Raw genomic sequence first — 21,645 nt, 5'->3', positions numbered from 1 at the left:
CGCACGTGTCAGATTGTAATAGACACCTCTGAGGAAGAGGACTCCGAGTAGTTTCAATTGATTTCTAATGTTGTGGTAGATTTATCGCAATGTTTGTCGTGAGGGTAGATAATTTTGGCGCTTTCGCTTGTTTGGCGCTTTCGCTATACATGTACGTTATACTTTGCAGGATTACCAGGTTGCTTTGGTAGAGCTGATAGGCGTGGGTTGAAAAACGACGATATACTACGTGATGCACTAGACGAATGTCTATTATCATTTTTGAGGGCGTATGATATCGCTAGATGCTTTAAAGAATAATGCCTCTAAAGATTGCCTGTTGATGATTGCTTTAATCCTTGTGGCAGTAGTGAATATCCACAGCCTAGTTGTAGGCATATCATCTTTACGGTTGGAGGCTAAGTATCAAGCAATTCTCAACGATATAGGCCCTTTGTGAATAGCTTCGATGCTGTTGGTGGTAGTACTAGCTTAGATACCGAGGTAGATTAACAGATACTTTAATCTGCCCCTTTGTACTCCTGGACCTCGGAGCACAAGATGTGATAATTGGGAAGAAGCTTTTCAGCTGCTTCTGAATACTACTCGACTCTGCAAAGAGCCAGTTAGTATGGCCAAAGGAGTACCTGCCGACTCCTAGCTGGAGCAAGGAGATCACCTTGCCCTACTACACGCGAGAAACGTCTATTCGACATCCCGCATACCAGCCGGATGCGAATCACAGGGATGCTGCAATCCACCGCGAAGACAGACGCCGCGCAGGCGGACGCTTGATGAACATGAAAGTGATAACTTCAGGCTATGAAGAGATCACCGATATGCCACCGATTCCTACCCGAAACCAAGAGGTTTCTCCCCCACTACTAGTGAAACTGGTACCTAGTTTCACACCCATACGGATATGCGAAATCAGTGCCGAGATGATGCGAAGCGACACCAAGTTCTTTCAGACTAGCATCTACGAAATTGACCAGATCATCCATGAAAAGGAGTTGGTAGAGGACGAAGAAACGCTCCGCCTCATCTAGCAGAAGCTTCCGCATATGAACCGGAAATACACCGATGTCTTTTCGCAGTTGGAATCATATCGAATCCCCCCACACCGCATATACGACCACAAGATACAGCTCGAAGCCCCTTTACCAAACACTTTCTCCTCGTTATATCGACAGGGCACCGAAGAGCTTAAGGCTACTAAGCAATACCTGTTAGAGAACCTAGAGGAAGGCTTCATCGTCAACAGCAACAGCCCCTTCGCGTCCCCTATCATATTATAAGAAAGCGGATGGCAAATTAAGACTTTGCATCGATTACCGGAAGTTAAATGGTCTCACCCGGAACGATCCCTACCCCATCCCGCGTATCGACGAACTACTAGGACGGGTGTAGAAAGCAAAAATCTTCACAAAGCTAGATATCAGACAAGCCTTCCATCGCATACAGATGCACCCTGACTCGGAAGAGTACACGACCTTTTGGACTCGCTATGGATCCTATAAGTGCAAAGTGCTGCCGTTTGGACTGACGAACGGTCCCGCAACCTATTAGCAGTATATGAATGACGTCCTGATGCAATATTTAGACGACTTCTGTACCGCATACTTAGACGACATCCTAATCTATTCAGAGGACCCTACGGAACACATAGAGCATGTGCATAAGGTCCTACAGCATCTCTGAGAAGCTGGATTCCAAGCCGATTTGAATAAATGCGAGTTCAACGTCACCAGGACAAAATACTTGGGTTATGTTCTCACTACCTCCGGTGTCGAAGCGGACCCTGACACAATTGAACCCCTTCGTAACTGGATCCAACCGACCACTGTTACGGGTGTGAAGTCCTACCTGGGATTCTGTGGCTTCTATAGACAATTCATTCGCAACTTTTTCACCACCATCACTAGTCTCTCGGAGCCGTTCCGATGGACAGACGAATGCGAGGCTGCTTTTGAGGAATTGCGCTGGCAACTCCTAGCAGTACAGGCACTTCACCACTTCAACCCCGAATTGCCTACGAAGCTGGAGACAGATTCCTCTGATGGAGTCGTAGCTGGTATCCTCTCTCAAGAACACCCTGACAAGCGGTGGTACCCCGTAAGCTTCTACAGTCATGTCCTATCCGGACACGAGATCAATTGGGAGATCCACGAAAAGGAACTATTCGCAATAGTAAAGGCCTTCGGAAAATGGAGACCCGAGTTGGCTTCGGTGCGCCACCGAGTTGACTTTTACACTGACCACCGTTCGCTGGAATATTTCATGTCTACCAAGGTTCTCACTGAGAAGCAGTTCGGTGGATGGAACTACTCTCCGACTTCAACTTCTGCATTACGTACACCGGGGGCAAGAATAACCAGAAGGCAGATATTCTAAGCCGAAGAGACCAAGACTTGGTAACGCAGCAGAAAGTCAAGCTTGATAGTAGGGCGAGGGTATTGTTAGGTCCAAGCTGCCTGCACCCCCGAATCAGCACCGAACTCGCTGAGAGCTATATAGCATCCATTAATTCGATGGACACCCCCAAGCCCCAAATGCCTTTCAATTTAATAGAGGCTTTATGTGAGGACAACAGAGAGTCATTTACAGAAACCCGTGCGAAACACCCCCTACCTGACGGGTTCTTGTTGAACGGCCGGCACCGAGCTATGTATGAAACTAATCCGAGAAGCGCACGACCAGGTGTCGGTGGCACATCCTGGCAGCCAGAAAACCTATCAATTGATTGCCCCGAAGTACCACTGGGTCGGGATGGAAGCGGATTGTCTGCGCTATGTGAGGAATTGTGTGACATGTCAGCTTTCTCATACCAATGTCACCAAGCAACAAGGATTCCTACACCTGCTGCCCATACCCGAATATCCTATGCAACACCTCACCATGGACTTCAAGGAGTTCCCAATGGACAAGCATGGATATGACAGCATCTTAGTGTTCATGGACTGACTCGGAAAGAGTTCGGTGACCATACCTTGCTACAAAACCACAACAGCCCGGCAAATGGCACAATTGTTCATCGAATGGATATACCAATTCAGACACACTCCGGAGTCGATTGTAAGTGACCGCGGACCCCAATTCATTTCATCCTTTTGGCAGGAGTTCTGTCGAATTATCAGCGTTAAGGTTAAGCTGTTGACTGCCTATCATAAGCAGACCGACGGACAGACAGAAATCATGAACCGATACATCGATCAGAGACTGAGGCCTTTCGTATCTTACTACCAGGATAACTGGAGCGAACTCATCCCCATAATGGACCACGTGCAAATGACACTCCTCCATGCATCCATTGGCATGACCCCCTACCGACTCAAGTATGGAACCGATCCGCGTACGAGTTGGGATTGGAACACCCCGAAAAGCACCAACCCCTGGGAGACTCTAATTCGAGATGAAGCCAAGGCGGTTGCAGACTGAATGCATAACGCATGGGTCCATGCAAAGGAAAACATGTCAAAGGCACAAGAGAAAATGTCTAAGCACGTGAATCGACGCCGAAGGGCCATCGACTGGGACATAGGAGATAGAGTGTACCTATCGACCAAAAATTTGAAAAACTCTCGCCCTAGCCGCAAGTTGGGCCAACAATGGGACGGACCATATACGGTGTTGGAACAGATTGGGCATGCATTTCAATTGAAACTACCTACCGGTTCTCAAATACACAATGTGTTCTCACCAGACGTCCTCATGAAGGATCCGAACAACCCCCTACCTGGTCAAGATCCTCCTGAGCCTAGCAGCGAAGTGATAGATGGCGTAGAGGAATGGGAAGTGGAAAAGATCCTTGCCGTGAGGCTCCGATGGAAGCAACTACAATACCGGGTTAGTTGGGTAGGATACGATCCGGACCCGGAGTGGTACCCAGCGTCGAACTTCATGAACTCTCCCCATAAACTCAGAGTTTTATACAGAATACCCAGATTTACCAGGTCCACCTCAAGAACTACTCGGATGGGTTACGGCATGGAAGGCGGGCGAGGAACAAAACTACGATCACGGGAGGGACGACAAAGCAGGAAAAACAGAGTCGTTGCTACCTACGACCCTAAACTAACTACCCTCTGAGCCAGGGCGCACTCACCACCGTAACCCTTGTGGGAGCCACCCTTCCCAAACGTCTCACCGGCGTCGCAACAAGCGGCTACCACCATGAGAGACGAAGGGTCGAAGCGACCCCATGCGAAGAGTCGGGTCCGAGTCCCCTCCGACACAGGCCCCCCCCCCCCCCCCCTTTTTACCCCCCCCCCCCTCACTCCCCATACTCTGCACCAAAGGTGCCCTCCCCCTCCTTCCTCCGACCAGCGCGGACCGGAACCATCGCGGCAGTGGCAGCGACCGCAGGCAGCTTGCCCACGGCCGCCACCACTTCCTCCAGGAGAGCCGGCACGCCCCCCTGCTCCGTCCGAAGACGACGCAGAGACGACTGGATTTGCTACACCGAGTCAGCACCGAAACAGTACGGGGGAAGGGGCATGCTCACGGCGAACCCCGCCTCAATGGCGGCGCGCGTGGCACGAGCCTCCTCGTAGGAGTCTCGCTCTGCCGCGGAGCGGAACTTCGGAACGCTCTGGGTGGCCACCCGATTTGCCTCCACGGCAGCAGCGACGACGTCGGCGGTGACGACAGGGAGGGCTGCTTTGGCAGCGACGAGGCCGCGGTACTCCTCATCGAGGAACCAGGGCAGCTATCCACCCGATGGTCAGCTACAACCAACCAACCGAACACCACAAGGAAACGCACCGAGACGCAGGGAGAGTGCTGGTCAGTGCAGTACTCGCACTTTGACGACGAGGGAGACCAGATGCAGGCATGCGCCTGGACTCCCCGAGCTTTGGCCCGAAGGCAATGCAGACAGAGGATGCAGAAAGCGACCGACAAGGCTAGGAGGCGGGACTGGCATCTTCAAGTTGGGATCTATAATCCCGTCAGTCGAGCCCACATTATCACCCGCGCGCTGAGCGCGTTCCCGTCACCTACTCGTTCGTGTGGAATTGTATATTCTAAACAATCAATTAGTATACAGATATATGAATGGAGGGGGGCCACTTACCAGTCTCGGATTGGCGTTCGCTGGCGTTGTGGTTGTAAGGAAACAAACAAGAGAAAATGGGCGAAGCGGAGTACTCAAATGTTGGCTTACAACAATAAATTCTGAATCGGGCTAGCGTGACCACTCCCCCTTTCACGTTTAGAAAGGTTCAACTCAAACGCTTAGCGGATACTTCCCGGTGCCCATTCGGACCACGAAGATGGAAGTGAGATCAAACAAAGCCAACTCCAGTGTCGCATTCCACGAGGTGGTGTTACGGTACCCTTCACAAACAGCCACCTCCGCAGAGAAGCACCTTCCCGACACATTTTACAAACGGAGAGGTTACGAAAAGGACCCTGATGGCGTGCTTTGCGGACAAAGCACCCTCTTAGAAGGGGGGTAGTGTAAGGATGCCTTCTCGTCTCTCACTCTAAGGAGCAGACTCTGAGTAGCTGCGGGTCACGTGTGATCATTTGGGCGGGCTAACCGAGTCGGATGGGTTTCAGGTACTTGAGGGAAATGACTCACGAGGTTCCCCCTGGTCACGTGTGATCATTGGGGTGGGCTAACCGTGTTACGATTATAGCTTACAACTTGTTACGGTTGTTACAGGTGCAGCCTTAGCCACCAAGGCTACAACCGCTAAGCGGACAACTGTATATTACTGTTACGACGGAACAAGAAGGCTGGCCAACTACAGGACAGGAAGGAGGGAGGTCGCATGAGACCGGCCCTGGTACCTGGAGGGGCAGCGGGGAATAGTAGTTCTGAAAGTATCACGTGACGGACTCGCAGGATGATGAGAAGAGTCCTAAGAGTCCAGGACTCCGAGGACTCGAGTGAGTTCCCAGGAGTCCACTAGGCACGTGACAGACTCGCAGGATGATGAGAAGAATCCTAAGAGTCCAGGACTCCGAGGACTCGAGTGAGTTCCCAAGAGTCCACTAGGCACGACGCCACTATATAAGTAGATAGTATTTCCTTAGATAGGAGCTTCGTGCTCAACTCAATACAGTATTTGTTATATACTAGTAACGTGTTACTTGAAGCCTTTGTGTCTGATCCCCTGCCTCCTCTGATAAGTAAACCTTTATGCAAGAGAACCTCTGTGTCTTCTATCATTTAGAAGTCAGCGTTACAATTACGAGGAATAGCCTCACCTTCCTTCTTCTTCTCCTTCTCTCTTTAGATTAATCTAGCTTATTATTCTCCGGACTGGCTTCTTGACCTCCGTGACCATCGTAACAAACCAAGTCGGATGGGTTTCGGGTACTTAAGGGAATTGACTCACAGGGTTCCCCCTTCATCTTTTTTGTATCCTTCGTAGTAGACCTATAAGATAGCATCCGTTTAGCCTCCGACTCGCACTCTCATATGCTATTACTGTGAGCTGGGTGCCCTGTGTCCTTACACATACATCGCATTTGCTCAGCCACTAGTGTAATGGTGGGTGCACCAGATGTGAGAATCTAGCCACCCAAGGAAGGGATGATTTTGACAACACACTGTCTTAGGAAAAAGAGCCAAAGGGTCGTAGCTTAGACTATTCCACAATGCAGCAATCAGGTGTATGATGTAGTGGAGTGGTTTAGACAAGTTGTAACAAATGTTGAGTCTGAGAACTCAGGGATAAGTCAGAGGTTAGCACCTCACTGACTTTTCAGAAACAAGGAGTAACAAGATCAATGCTTGGAAGCTTGGAAAAGACATCGAAGTATGTGATAGTCAATTTACTGTATTGTCTGCTTGCCCTTTCTTAAGGAAAGGGCAATCCTATTTATGCTAAAGGAGTGTAGTTCTCTCATTTTCCAAGACTCCATGACTAACCAGGCTTGGTAACTGTAGTCGACGTAAGAGAATCCCATAGAACCATCTCCTAGGTTCCTAGCCTATAGGAAGTGAAAGGAGGTCCAAGGTCAGAGTACCCCTATAGACAGATTATGTCATAACTTAACCAATCTTGTGGGTAACTAAGGAGCGATGACGTGTAATGAATCATAGAGGGTTGTAGAAGCTTTTGGAGCTATCGTTCATGTTCGTAGGCCTCTAGTTGGTAGAGATATGTCATGTGGTAGTATGAGTGATGTCATGTAATGAATCATAGAGGGTTGTAGAGATATGCTATGTGGTCATATCGGCCCAGTAACTAAGGATCAATGACGTGTAATGAATCATAGAGGGTTGTAACAATCGTTGAGTAGTATTGCTCTTGTTGTTGGTGTGACAAGCCAAAATATGTATAGTGACTTGTAGGTTTGAGGAGGAGATTTCTAAGTTTGCTCTTGAGTTTGATAGCAAACTGAGTGCAACGAATGTCAGTATGAGAACTAGATGTTGTGATATTTGGCCTGCTAAAAAAGCGCCTAACAGCAGTGCTCTCCCTACTCAACCAAGCGCAACTTGCGCGTACACGGAAGTATAAATGGATAGAGGCATACATCTAGGCACGGCTTAATTTATGCAACCATTAGAATATTAAGTCAGCATACCGTGGTGTTAACTTGTTTCCTTTTAATCCCTAGCAAGCGTTGCGTACACTGCTTAATGATGAGCCATTAGTTGAGGTTGACCGACCAAAAACACCCCATTAGTATGATATTTTTGACTAAGTCTTTATTAACAGCTCCCCCCTAGACGGAATGACCTTACGCTCTGCAAATGTGCACCTTACAACTACGATTAATAGTAGTAGGGTGCCGTCAACACTAGAGCAACTTAGAGCACGTAGCATTGTTCACCAACTCGATGCTAACAACTTGCGATCAGTTATGAAGCAACGTATAGTACGTACGAAGGGGAGAAGGGTTGTTCTAAAGGGTCACTTTCATGTTTCTACACAAGAATTGTGTGATGCGGTGATGGAGGCGGAAAAGGCAACACATAACTAAAGTAAGAAAAACAAAGGACAAGGACGCCTCCTTAGACATTGAAATTGACAAGTATATTGAAGAAGAAGCAGGGGAACAATCTGAGAGTGACGGTGGATCATGTATTATTGTTGATTGTAGTTAAATTTACAGATTTGTTACGTTCTCTTCAAAATTCCACCGCGTTACGCCATCCCCCGCGTTACGCCACGACTTACGTTAGTCATGATTATTATGATTATTTGTGCTAACCCTAGGCGCATCCGATAATTAATGTTGTTTTCACAGCCACCATCGCACCGCGCCGTAACGATATGCAAGCATCCGCGATGTGCACCTTGGATCTATGAGGAGCAGCTACGTTTTATTTTATACGATTATTTATATTTTAGTATCTCCATTTATTTATCTATACGTCCAATTCCTTCCTTCCTTTTCATACACTTCTTCCCGCCAACCGCCCCAACTCCCCCTTCGTCACCGTCTTTAACAACAGACTCACCGACGCCGCATCCCCCAACGTCAATACCGACGCCCTCTGCGCCACGCCCACCAGCGCCTCGTCCAGCGCCACCCCCTCCGCAAGCCCCGCAACCAAAACACCCAAAAACGTGTCTCCAGCCCCATTCACACTGCTAACGCCGCGGGCACCTAACGCCTCAGCGGGAAAATGCCTCATGTACACGCCGCCGACGAAGTCAGTGCCGTTGTTGCTCCAGGCAAGGACGTAGGGTGCGTGTTCGGGGGCTGTGAGTTTGGGGGAGTCCGGGGTGAGGAGTTCGGTCAGTAGACAGCCTGGGAGGTGTCAGTTAGTCCCTCTAACATGCAGGGATAAATGCGAAATGGGCTTACCTCCGCTGCCGAGTTTAGTAACAATCGATGGGATAAACGGCAATAGCTGCACAGTCATTTGCGGCACGCCGGCGTCGACGAGGGCACGCGATGTAAGCTGTACGAAGCGGTCGCGGGCTCCGGTGCTAGGGATGCCGAGGGCGTCGATTACCTCCCACCAGTCTTGGCGCTCGAGGTAGGAGCGGTCGCGGGCCGCGGAGTGGAGGGCGGTTAGTTCGAGGGTGTTAGGGGCTGCGAGGGTGATTGCATTGGTGGGGAAGACTGGGAGGGGGAAGCTGGTGTTGTTAGATTATGGACGATAGTTGGGTAAGGAAAAAGGGGCACAGAGCAGATAGGGCTGGCAAGAGAGATTGAAAGGTGACTTACCCTGCAGTTGATGGTTCGGGGAAGAGAACTTGTGACTTGGCTGTTGAGACAGGCTCGAAGGCCACTTTGGCCCCTGCTGCGCTGGCCGCAGTAATCCATTGCTTGAATGCAGACGGGTGCCAGTTTGCATCGACGACAACCCACTTCGGTTTCGCAGCATCGATCTTACTTTGCCATTGCAGTTGGAAGTCATCGCGTGCACCACCAAGGATATCCATATCCGCCATAGCGACGAATAAGTCGTTTCCTGTGGTGTTGACTGCCACATACCTTGCGGTCTTCGTGTTTGCATCTGCTGCGAGCGTAGTGATTCCGTCGCTTCTAAGGCCGAACTCATTCATTGTCGAGAGCGCGAGTTGGCCTGCTGTGTCCGTGGCTATGAGGCTGCATAGCTGCACAGAATTGGTCTTGCTGGCATACTGAGCTGCTGTGGCGACGTTGAAACCCACGCCTCCTGTGGTTTCTGTTATAGAAGCAGGGTTAGATGTGTGTATCAGGGGTTGCGAATCAGCGGCCTTGTCGAATGGTTTGTAGTTGCACGATACGTCCACAGCAACAGCTCCAGCTACAAGTATGTCTACCTTCTGTTGTGGTGAAGCGGGCTTTGAAACTTTGGGGCTCGCTTGGACTGGCTCTGGCGTCGGAGCTCTAAGTGTTGTCTCTGGGGATTCGATTTCCACCCCATACAATGCGGCTTCTTTAGTGTATCGAAATTCATTGGGAGATATGACGGGAGTGTGTAATGCAAATCTACGACTTAATTAATCGCTATCCCTACTAAAATATATGGAAGAATAATCTCACGTGTTCGACTCGGCATTTCTTAGCTTTGCAAGCTCAACGGCAACCCTGGTAGCTATAGCCACATTCGACTCGACCAAGGCTCTGTTCGCTGGCACACTCTTTCCTTCAGTAAGCTCCTTGATGCGAGACAGAATAAAAGGTGTATTTCTGTGGCCGTGGAACCCCTTTTCGGCTGCCTCTGCAACAGCAGCTTCGATAGCCTCGTCTATTTTGGATTTTTCCAGCGCCCACTCTTTGGGGATAGGGTTTGCAAACAGCATGCCGTTGGAGCGGAACAATTCCGACGCGTCTAAATCCTCAAGTCAGATGCTATTTCAGCGCTACGAGAAAAGATAACACCCACGTATGATTGCGGCAGCTTCTTCCGCATTTTGGATAACCATTGGACTCCGAACGCCGCTTTCTCGTGTCCAAAACGCTGGAAAATCTATGTCACCTTTCCGGCCTCCTGCAAACGTAGCTACGCAGACGCCTTGCGTTTCCAGATACTCCAAGGTGCGCGGAATGTCAATGAAGCTCTTGCAGCCACTGCTAACAACTGTGACGTTTGTTCGCCCGAGCTCTTGGAGGTCTGCAGATACATCCATGGTGTTCTCTCCACCACGGTGAACTCCGCCAAGGCCTCCCGTTCCAAATACGGAGATATTTGCTAGTTCCGCAAGGAGCATTGTGCCTGCGATTGTAGTGCCACCGTTTATCTTCCTCCCTGTTAGTCCCTGTACTTATGTTAGTGCTTGTTAAGCAAGGCCAATAAGTTCATTGGAGGCTTACAAGTCCCGCAATGTAGGGCAAGTCTCTCCTGGAGACTTTCATGAGCTCCGTCTTGCTCGATGGATTGACAAGTTCTGTTAGCTCTTCCTCGCTGAGGCCAACTCTGGCAACTCCGTTTAAAACTCCGATTGTTGCTGGTATCCCTCCTTTACGCCTCACAACGGACTCTAGGTGCGTTGCCAGCGCTACATTGTCAGGATAGGGAAAGCCATGGGTGTAAATAGTGGTCTCTAGTGCCACGACCGGCTTGCCAGTTTCGATAGCTTCTCGAACCTCATCTGAGACCTTGAAGATTTTAGAGTTGGCGGAAGCTTTCTTCTGGACTTTCCTTGGCGTCTTCTGGTCACCCCTTTGCGCTCTGGTAAGAGTCTGATCATTCCCTTGAGCTCTGGCAGAGAAAGGGCGATATGAGACCAGATTCTCGGTGTGTTTTGCCAGGTTTGGCCGGAGAGCTCCCAGGCGACACAGACGTGTTGGATGCATGACAGCGAATTGAGCTGTGAAAATTCAACCCAGCGATGGGTGTTCAAGATACAAATGATTCGGATTTATGTGGAAGACGTGAATCTTCATGAATTGCTCACGTTCAAGCACTGTACTTGCGATTGATAATAGCTCACAAGCTGCGCGGGGCAACTCCGCATGTATACCACTAACGGTGTGGTCACAGTGTCCAAACAAGAGCCGGAAAATGAGGCAAGCTACTGAAAGATGAAGACGCTGGAAACCAATGCACACAGAAAAAAATATAATACAGAGATCCTGTGGATGTTGTAGTATGACAGCTGAACAAGTGGAGGAAGGAGGAGGACGTTCCGCTGAGCAAAGAGAAGAGCAATAGAAGGTCATGTGACTACACTGAGAACGGCTGTCAAACTGCTGCTGACAAGAAATAAATGACGCTAAACCCGTTAGAGACGCGTAATATGGACATAACAATATGAACTGATCAAACCTTGCGTTTTTTGATGATATAAAGGTCATAAAAAAAGGAATAATATTGAAATAATATCAGAGTAGTATTTTAGAGGTTCATAGTGATAAGTTATATATTTGTTATAAAGGTGTCTCGACCATTGTAATCCGGAGATCGGAGATACTATTAATCCAGGGTCTCAATCACGTTTTCGGACGGAGAATTCTTATTGGCCAATGCCATAGCTATTGACGTGGGAATGATGGCAGGAAGCTTCACTAACTTACTGTGCTTCGCTACGCTTCGCATCCAAGGCCGATCTCGTTTTACGTTGGTTGGAGGCACTATTTATTTATTTCTGCTCTATATACTCTGTTTCTTACAGAGAGGGGTTATATCCCATACTATAACACACATCAGTACTGTGAAAGCTCGATGTATGTGCTATATTATTCCCCACACTCCACTCCTGTCTCAGTGCTCATCATGACCCCCACCCCCCACCCCACGAGCGAGCAAAAGCAAATGTCCATGAGCTCCCGCACTTCTGACGCAATTCCACTCCAGATGGACCTTATGCATACCGTGGATTCCACATGCTAATTATACACGACCTCCAGAACAGGTCTTCCAAGTGGGTATCGAACAGGATCCAGGGAGGCTACAACTTCCGACCAGGCCTCATCGTCATGAAGTTCGGCGAGCAGCTCCGCACGAGCGTGATCAGGGAATACCAGTGGTACTACATAGACTATGACGGCCTCAAGGCGCAGCTGAAGACCGACACCGCTCCCTCGACGGATGGCGGAAAGGGAAAGCGCGTAGAATGGACTTCGGAGAACGAAGAGGGGTTCATAACCACTCTCTACCTTGAGCTGGAGAAGGTACACACAAAGCAGAGGGTCAAGGCCAATGAGATTGGCCGACGCATTGCCGCCAGTGAGCGTGAGGTCACTGAGGTCGTGGGCAGACTCGACAACCAAGGACCAGTAACAGCCGAGGGCCACTCAGATGCACCGACAGAAGAGGAGTTCATGCTGCTGGAGGAGGACTTGAGCGATATTATTGCCGATGTGCACGACCTTGCCAAGTTTGTCCAGCTCAATTATACCGGCTTTTTGAAGATTATCAAGAAGCATGATGTAAGTGCCAATGCGGTGTTGAAAGCAATTGGGGCCAGACTAACAGTTGGGCGGCGTAGAAACAAACAGGGTGGCACCTTAAACCGGCCTTCGCCACTCAGCTGAAAGCGAAGCCCTTTTTTACCGACAACTACGATGCCGACATCGTTAAACTCTCGAAGCTCTACGATATTGTAAGGACGAGAGGAAACCCGGTCAAGGGAGACAGCGCTGCTGGTGGAAGTCAAGCAAGCTTTATCCGTAACACGACGAAATACTGGGTTCATCCAGACAATATTACGGAGCTGAAGCTCATAATTCTTAAACATCTTCCAGTACTGGTGTTTAATGCTAGCAAGGAATTTGACAAAGAGGACTCCGCCATTACATCGATCTATTATGACAACCCAGAATCATGGGATCTTTACGAAGGGCGTCTAAAGAAGACTGAAGGTGCGGAGGCCATTCGTCTCAGATGGTATGGTGGAATGGCAACGGAGACGATATTCGTGGAAAGGAAGACCCATCGCGAAGACTGGACTGGCGAGAAATCTGTGAAAGCCAGATTCGCCATGAAGGAAAAGAACGTGAACGCGTATATGAAGGGTGAATTACTTCCGCCAGCTATATTTGAAAGGGCTAGGAAAGATGGTAAGAAGCCGGAGAAAGTAATTGCAGAGGACGAGCGACTGGCCAAAGAAATCCAGTATTCAGTGCTGAAGAAGGGTTACGTTCCTGTCTGTCGTTCGTTTTATAACCGTACGGCCTTTCAGTTGCCTGCCGATGCTCGTGTGCGAATTTCGCTGGACACGGAGTTGACAATGGTCCGAGAGGATAATATGGACGGCAGGAAACGATCGGGCAACAACTGGAGGAGAATGGATATTGGTATCGACTGGCCGTTCTCACAACTGCCTTCTGAGGACGTTGAGCGCTTTCCGTACGCTGTCTTGGAGGTCAAGCTACAGACGCAAAGCGGCCAGGAGCCTCCTGGATGGGTGCGGGAGCTGATTTCGAGCCATCTCGTCGAAGCCGTTCCGAAATTCTCGAAATTCATTCACGGCACGGCGACGCTTTTCCCAACACGCATCAACCTGCTTCCGTTCTGGATGCCGCAGATGGACGTTGACATCCGAAAGCCAGTCACCCACGATTTCGGTATTCGCAGACCAGGCCAGTTCGCAAACTCGTCAACGAGCGAGGACGACCAAGACGATGAATCTGATGACGACGATGGACATGGCTTTGGGCATGCATCGCAGGATTCCACCGTCCGGGATGACAACTCCGAGGAAACCGTGCGTCATATGCTTGAGGCACGGAATGTTTTGGAGCAGCAAGACCTCCGAAGGAGAGCCCAGATGTCAACGGGTAATACACTCGATGACGAGGAGCAGATTGCCAACCGCCCCTTAACAGATGCATATGTTATCTATGAATCCGACGATGAGGACGGGCCAAATGATCTTGAAGAGGCAAGACGTGTTGGTGGGTGGCCATACTACTCTTCATTATTGAGGCATGAAGCTCGGGCAGTACGCGACAACACGGCCAAATTCGTGAAGAAGTTGGTGGCAAGGCCTGATGTCTCGATGGACAACGCGATACAAAACAGACTTGGCCAGACTGTGACCGAGCGGATGTTCAAGGCGCCAAAGGGGAAGAAGATCCACGTCCCCGTCAGGGTAGAGCCGAAGGTCTACTTTGCCGCCGAGAGGACGTTCTTAGGCTGGGTAAGCCGTCCTGTGTATCTCCCCATTATTTACTCAACCATACTAACCTCTCTAGCTTGAATTTTCTATTTACATCGGCACTGTTGCCGTCACATTACTTAATTTCGACGCGAAATTAAACAGCATGTCCTTCGTCGTCGCCGGCGCGTTCACGGTTGTAGCCGTCGCATCGTTGCTATATTCGGTGGCGATCTACTTGTATCGTGCACAGGCGATTAGGGAGAGGAAGGCTGTTCAGTACCATGATGGTTGGGGACCGAGTGTGCTTTGTGGGTGTGTGTTCATAGCTATTTTGTTGAATGGGTGGTTCGAGTTGAAGGAGAGGTAGGGGGGTAGTCACAACGAAATCGTGGGGTAGTACAGTACATATATATTATTGTAACAACGGTAGAATGCATCTTTAGTGGTGCCGAGGAGATTCAAGAGGTTTGCACTGGAGGAGATATGGGGTGCTTTTTGGGTATAGCAAAGCATGCTGTGTACAGGAATCTTCAGAGAATATATGCTACATATGTCTTAAGTCCCTTGTTTGAGTCTCCGCCGGGTCACTCATATACTCGTGTCGCCTAAAACGGATAGGGGGACCAAAAGTAACACCAGTGTTTATAGCATCTGTAGTTTTAAGCAAAGGCGTTCAGTCACTAAAGGCCATATTCAAGAGCCCAGTTACTCACAAACGGAACTAGAAAGATAAATTTTACGAGTCTAAACTACTAGTATTAATCCTAGGCCATACATGTCCCTCTTCAGACATTTGGGCGGCAGTACTGCACCATTAGCTAAAATGTCATCCAACCGTGGTTTCCAAAATGATATTGGGCAAGTTAGTGACAGTGACACGCCGATACTTATGTGGAGATGTTGTTGACCGGGCAACAAACAACATAGGGAAACATAAACATCAATGCCATCTCACCATCTAAATTCTCAACACCAAGGACGACAAACAACGACAACCTGGACGACACGACAAATCCACCAAGATGTCGGCTTCCGACGACCTAATCAACTTTGACATTATTGAAGCGCAAAAGGAAAACATCCAAGCCATCCCCAGCGGCCGCTCCGCCCGCGCCCTCGCAAACCTCTTCTCCGCCTCCCCCCTCCAACCCCTCGCTACACCCAACCCCTCCGACACCAAAACGGTCAACGACGCCGTGCGCGCCAACTTCGAGGCCGAACTCGCCCTTTTCGCAGAGTCTGATGACCCCCTAGACATCTACGACCGCTACGTGCGATGGACTATGGACGCGTACCCCTCCGCGCAAGCGACGCCGCAGTCGCAGTTGCTCCCGCTGCTCGAGGCCTCCACCAAGACCTTCCTCTCCTCTCCACAGTACAAAAATGATCCGCGCTACTTGAAGCTGTGGTTATCGTACATCCGCTTCTTCTCCGATAGCCCGCGCGAGACATACGCGTTCCTGTCGCGCCATGGCGTCGGTGACGGGCTAGCGCTGTTCTACGAGGAGTTCGCGGCATGGTTGGAGACGGCGGGACGCTGGACGCAGGCTGAGGAAGTGTATAATATGGGGATAGAGAAGGATGCTAGGCCAGCACCAAGGTTGCTGAGGAAATATAATGAGTTCCAGCAGCGGTTTGCGGCACAGCCGGAGGAAAGCCGTGCGCCTTCTTCGCCGGCACTGCCAATTGTGCGTCCAGCGCTCGCCGCAAAGATTGATCCGTATGCGTCTGCTGCAGCGCCACCGGTGGATCCACAAGCACCTCGCCCGAATTCGGGGGTTGGTGGCTCGCAGACAACGCGAAATGGTCGCCCGAAATTGGCGGTGTTTTCGGACGCAGATGAACCGGCACCTGTGGTTGGTGGGAGTGGTGCCAAGGGCTGGGACTCGATCGGTTCCCTAGCAGAGAGGAGGAAGGAAAATGTAGTTGAGGCGAAACCGTGGGCGGGGGAGACAATGAAAGCCGGGGCCAAGAAGAGCACTGCGCCCAAGATGGCGGTTTTCAAAGACCAGGTAAGATAATCATTTTCTCACTCCCACATCTGTCATATGTTGATGATCATAGGACTAATGTTTTGGCTGTTGTGGCGTTTTGTAATTTCAGTCTATACCAATTTCTAAACCTCAAATATCAAGTTCCGAGGCGCATTCAAATTCAATCATTGCGGTGAAGGAGCAGGTGACTATTAATGCTAAGGGCAGGAGTGAACGTATTTTTGCTGATCTCGAGGCGATGTACCCCACGCCCGAGATAGTCGGGAGTGAGCGGTGCTCCGAGGAATTAATAGCTGCGGAGAAGGGCTGGCTCGACATGAACTGGGAGCCGGAAATTAGTCATGTGGTGGTCGATCAGGAAAACGAGAGGTTTGATGTCTTTATTAGAGTCGAAGGGATGCTTCCGAAGCAAGAACTTTCTTTGGACAGATCTTTCCAGGAAAAGTTGGTGATAGCGAGAGATCCGCCTATGGTGGATGAGAATGGTGTGGCCATAGAGCCACCGAAACATGGCAGAGGCAGGAGGATAAAGACTATGGAAGTCAACGAAACGCAAATTAGTGAGTGCTATATCCCAATTTGTTTTTATATGACTAATAGGATGGCTAGTCAAAACCAAGCTCTCATCTCCTTCTGCTGGAAAGAAGGTCAAGCGGAGGGCCAACGCAGAACCCACCATGACTTTCCATACCAAGGCGGCCACTGATGACATCTATGAGCTATTTAACCAGCCACTTCAGTCGGAGGAGGTGTCGGAAGAGGAGGAGTCAGAAAGCGAAAGTGATGACGATGAGACGGATGGCGAATACACGACTGAGGCTGAGAGCACCGGCACCGGAAGGCTTGTGACTACGAGTGAAGCTGTTGATGACGAGACTACATATACCAAGAGCGAGGTTGCTGCAGAAGACACATCAGATGCCAAGAGTGTGAGTGAATGGTCGGAGTTTACGGCTAGAAAACATATTCCTGGCATGGAAGACGAGGATGACGATGATGATGATACACGAGCATCTCATCTCTCCGAGGACGACCACGACGATTCCATTGTCGAGTCTAGCCAAGACCATGACGATGCCATTCTTGAGTCCAGTGCTATTCTCGAATCCAGTCGAGAAGCTGACTCGACGTCTCATGACGACGAGGATGAAGTTGATGAGCAAGAAGAGGTCTCTACGCCCATATCCCCAGAGCATCCGGAGTCAGCCGTCCGGACAATGTTCGTCCCTATACCTCCGGAAGACTATGTAGCACCCACACGACCATTCCGCGATGCATCTCAGGTATCTCAAAACCGATTGCCTTTCATGACTCCCATCGCCGAGAAGACTGAGTCATCTCTCAGTGCCTTCACGGCACGTGCTGAGAAGGAAGAGTTTATCTCCAAAACTCCGTCTAAAGCGAATGGGCAACAAGCGTCATCCATCTTCCGCAGCAACGATAGGCTCGATTCCAGTCCGTTCCAGGAGGTTATTGATGAGCCATTGCCTCTCACTGAGAAAATTCCGCCTCCGGCTCTTGGTGTCGTAACCAAAAATAAGGCGCTGCCATCAACCAAGCCAGCTACAAATGGAGCCGCTTTCTCAAGGGACATCGCGACGAAGGGTCCCATAATCCAAGACCAACAATGTAACCCGGTCGATGACTATACACGAACCCAAATATTCGCGGCCCTGCAACCTCCGTTGACGACGTACGAGGGCTACTATGACCACTCAACTGAGGCGCACGGCAAATCCGCAGAGCTAAAGAAGTTCGCCAAAGCAGTGGCCAAAATGAAGAAGAACACCAGCGAAAAGACCACCACAAACATCGCCATGCCCCCCATGCTACGCTTTCCCGGCGTAGAAAGAGAGTACATGGTCAAGCGCGAGTTAGGCGCCGGCGCCTTCGCACCCGTCTACCTCATCGAAACCGTCACCGACTCCGACGATACCACCAAGACCAACGAAAACGGCGCCATCATGGGCCGCGGCGCCTTCTCCCTCCACCACCGCCAACCCCTCGAGGCGCTCAAAATGGAAGACCCTCCCACCGCCTGGGAATTCTACATCATGCGGCAAGCCTCGCGCCGCCTCGGCGTCTCGCGTGCAGCCGACTCTCTCATCCACGCGCACGAGTTCCACCTCTACCGCGACGAATGCTACCTCATCGAAACCTACCGCGACCAAGGCACGCTCCTCGACCTGGTCAACATCGCGCGCGCAGACAGCCAGCAGGCAGGCGGCGTGATGGACGAGCTCCTCGCCATGTTCTTCGCCATCGAACTCCTCCGCACTGTCGAGGCGCTGCACAAAGCCGGGATCCTGCACGGCGATCTCAAGGCGGACAATGTGCTCGTGCGGCTCGGCGCGGGGGGGGTAGGCTGGAGCACGCAGTACGCTGCTGATGGTTCGGCGGGGTGGGCGGAGCAGGGGGTTGCGCTGATTGATTTCGGGAGGGGCGTGGATATAAAGGTGTTTCGGCCTGATGTGCAGTTTATCGCGGACTGGAAGACGGGACCGCAGGACTGCGCGGAGATGCGCGAGCTGAGGCCGTGGACGTTCCAGATTGACTATCATGGCTTGGCGGGGATATTGCATAGTATGCTGTTTGGGCGGTATATGGAGACGGTTGCGGATGCGCGGGCGGCGCTGCCGGGGCAGGGGGCGGGGAAGAGATGGAGGTGTAGGGAGGGGATGAAGAGGTATTGGCAGGGTGAGATTTGGGGGGATTGCTTTGATTTGCTTTTGAATCCGACGGCGCATGTGGAGGGGGAGGAGGGGGGGAGGATGCCGGTGCTGAGGGGGTTGAGGGGGGTGAGGGAGAGGATGGAGGGGTGGGTGGGGGAGAATTGTGAGAGGGGCGTTGGGTTGCAGAGTATGTTGAGGAAGTTGGAGAATAGTATCCAGGGTAGGAAGTAGGGGGTGTGTGTGTGTACGTGTGTGGAGTTTTGGCTGGAGATACCCTGGGTGCATGGAGATGGAGTTGTGGCGTTTGAAGAGGTATTGGGGATGATATTATGAGTTATTGTGGCATTTTCTATAATGAGAACGAGTTCAACAGACTTCTGATTCCGGTTTTCTTATTAATGTAGTATATATCTATACATAGGTATGCATCCCGATACCTTCCACCCAACGCCTTTTGCCCTTCACACCCCTCGCATCTCAGCCCCAAAACCCATCAATGACTACACCCCCCCTCACTCTCATCATCCGTCTCCACCTCCACCTTCTTCTTCCCCTTCCCATTCCCCTTCTTAAACATCCCATCCAACGCCTTCTGCGCCTTCCTCTCCACCTGCCCCCCACACCTCTCCCTCTCCTCCCTCCCCTCCTCCTGCAGTCCCACCTCCACCTCCCTCTCCCCCTCTCCCCACTCCCTCCCCACCATCCCCTCCAACAACTTAATCTCCCTCGCCCACACCCCCCTATCCTCCCCCCCCACCTTCTTCCCCCCCACCATCTTCTCTATCGGCGTCTCCAGCACCATCGGCAGCCCCTCAAACCCCGGGTAATTAACCACATTCCAGAACGCGCGCAGCCCGAGAAAGCCAGTCCCGATGTTGGCGTGCAGGTCGCGGCGGCTGCCGAGGGGGGTTTTGGAATCGTTGAGGTGTAGGGCGCGGAGGTAGGACGGGCCGACGATGTCGTTGAATTCGTTCAATGTTTTGGAGAAGGCTTCGGGGGTGCGGAGATCGTAGCCGGCTGCGAAGGCGTGGCAGGTGTCTATGCACACACCCACGCGGCTCTTGTCGTCTACTAATTTGATAATATCCCTCAGATCCTCAAACCGCGAACCGATTACGTTCCCGGCGCCTGCCATATTCTCCAACAGCGTCACGACGGACTTCGTCGCTTTGTGCGCGCGATTCAACATCCGCGCAATCCGTCCAACCGCCTCCCCCCTCGACTGCCCCCCCGTATTCCCGGGGTGGAAATTATACAACCCAATGCCCAGTGCTTCGCATCTCGCCAAGTCATCCAGGAAACACGTATACGCCTGCTCCGCCTTCTCGGGGTCGGATTGCGCGAGGTTGACGAGGTAGGAGCCGTGGGGGAGGATGTGCCGGGCTGGGTCGTAGGAGTGGGTCTTGGAGAGGGAGAGAAAGTTGGAGGTTGCGCTGGCGGAGAGGTGGGGGGAGGACCATTTGCGTTGCGATTTTAGGAAGAGCGCGAAGCTGTTGGCGCCGATGTGGAGGGCATTGGGGAGGGAGTTTTGGACGCCTGGGGGGAGGTTAGCTGGGGGGTTCTGTGGGGGGGGTGGGGTCTGGTTGAGGGAGGGGGGGGGGTACCTCCTGCAGCGCTGATATGCGCGCCGATGTACATCTTCCTCTTCAGCGTCGTGACAGCAGTGCGTGCAGCGACAGGCATAGCGTCGTTTTCAGTCTCCTCTTTCGTTTTCCGCTTCTTGACTGCCTTTTTCGCAGGCTTCTCTACAATCTTCTTCTCGTCGTCTGAGTCTTCGTCTTTGATCTTCCTCTTTGTCGGCGGCGGCGAGATCTCCGCTTCTTGCTTTCTCTTCAAAGCGGTAGGTTTACTGGTCTTTGCAGCTTCAGTCTTGCCGTTCGCTGCTGCTGTTGTGGCCTCTTTCTTCACCACCGCTTTCCCGCCCCGTTTCTTGACTTCCGTCTCTTCACTCACGGCCTCGTCAATCTCGGCGACCGCCTTCTCAATATCTGGTGTCGCGGCGTACGAAGCAATGGCAGATTTCCTGCTCGAACGACGCGACATTATCTCCCTCCTCTTATCAAAAATTCGTTAATCCGTCCTTTGAGTGCGAATATGCTTTGGTTTTTTAAATTGTCGTAAGCCAATGTGTTGTGTGACCGGAGTTGAGAGTGAGAAGGTTTTTTGATCTTGGGGTATTGGATTGGGGGGACGCGTTAGTAAGCTTCGCGAGAAAACGCGGTGTCACGTGTTTCTCTCTTAAAAGCTTTGGTGGGAGCTGGGAGGATAGGAGGGAATAGAGCCTATATTTTTTTGGTGTGTAATTCGCAGTGTTTACTGATCTAATGGAGATTGTGAGGTTGTGCAAAATCCGGGTTTTTGTTATTTTATTTTGTTGATTGTTATAAACTCAAAATATTTCGCAAAGAGCTCTCTCGAAACTAAAATAAAAGCTAATGTTTTTTGTAATAGCACTTAGAAAAGGGCTATAGTTTAAACCTAGCCATATAGAAGAGCAAATAATCCATAGTATACGCCAGCGTAGCAAGAATCCTCAAGGCTCATCACCAACTC

At 50.9% G+C, this 21,645-nt stretch overlaps 5 protein-coding genes across 5 annotated transcripts; 3 read left to right on the top strand and 2 right to left on the bottom strand.

Moving 5' to 3' along the window:
* Positions 1-9,037: 9,037 nt before the first annotated feature.
* VC83_01695 (uncharacterized protein) lies at positions 9,038-11,654 on the bottom strand. The gene is made up of 4 exons (XM_024465369.1): positions 10,696-11,654; positions 10,268-10,640; positions 9,925-10,213; positions 9,038-9,870 (listed from the first exon to the last, which is right to left on the bottom strand). Exons 1-4 carry the CDS (start codon positions 11,176-11,178, stop codon positions 9,117-9,119), a joined length of 1,899 nt encoding a protein of 632 aa, XP_024327430.1. The 5' UTR covers positions 11,179-11,654; the 3' UTR covers positions 9,038-9,116.
* A 259-nt stretch (positions 11,655-11,913) lies between these two features.
* On the top strand, positions 11,914-15,026 carry VTC4 (vacuolar transporter chaperone). The gene is made up of 4 exons (XM_024465368.1): positions 11,914-12,048; positions 12,232-12,753; positions 12,813-14,465; positions 14,521-15,026. The coding sequence occupies exons 2-4, from the start codon at positions 12,301-12,303 to the stop codon at positions 14,791-14,793; spliced, it is 2,379 nt and encodes a 792-aa protein (XP_024327431.1). The 5' UTR covers positions 11,914-12,048; positions 12,232-12,300; the 3' UTR covers positions 14,794-15,026.
* A 422-nt stretch (positions 15,027-15,448) lies between these two features.
* Positions 15,449-16,496, top strand: VC83_01693 (uncharacterized protein; the record flags this gene model as incomplete). The annotated part of the gene is made up of 2 exons (XM_024465367.1): positions 15,449-16,438; positions 16,491-16,496. The coding sequence occupies 2 exons, from the start codon at positions 15,449-15,451 to the stop codon at positions 16,494-16,496; spliced, it is 996 nt and encodes a 331-aa protein (XP_024327424.1).
* Positions 16,497-16,658: 162 nt separating this feature from the next.
* Positions 16,659-19,464, top strand: VC83_01692 (uncharacterized protein; the record flags this gene model as incomplete). The annotated part of the gene is made up of 2 exons (XM_024465366.1): positions 16,659-16,980; positions 17,030-19,464. The coding sequence occupies 2 exons, from the start codon at positions 16,659-16,661 to the stop codon at positions 19,321-19,323; spliced, it is 2,616 nt and encodes an 871-aa protein (XP_024327425.1). The 3' UTR covers positions 19,324-19,464.
* A 2-nt stretch (positions 19,465-19,466) lies between these two features.
* VC83_01691 (uncharacterized protein) lies at positions 19,467-21,227 on the bottom strand. Its single transcript, XM_024465365.1, has 2 exons — positions 20,697-21,227; positions 19,467-20,628 (listed from the first exon to the last, which is right to left on the bottom strand). Exons 1-2 carry the CDS (start codon positions 21,133-21,135, stop codon positions 19,586-19,588), a joined length of 1,482 nt encoding a protein of 493 aa, XP_024327426.1. The 5' UTR covers positions 21,136-21,227; the 3' UTR covers positions 19,467-19,585.
* Positions 21,228-21,645: the final 418 nt, after the last annotated feature.

The sequence above is a fragment of the Pseudogymnoascus destructans genome, assembly GCF_001641265.1.
Source record: "Pseudogymnoascus destructans isolate 20631-21 unplaced genomic scaffold scaffold_3, whole genome shotgun sequence".
Lineage (NCBI taxonomy): Eukaryota > Fungi > Ascomycota > Leotiomycetes > Thelebolales > Thelebolaceae > Pseudogymnoascus > Pseudogymnoascus destructans.
The sequence above is the reverse complement of the archived record's forward strand: the minus strand, read 5'-3'. Positions and strand labels throughout refer to the sequence as shown.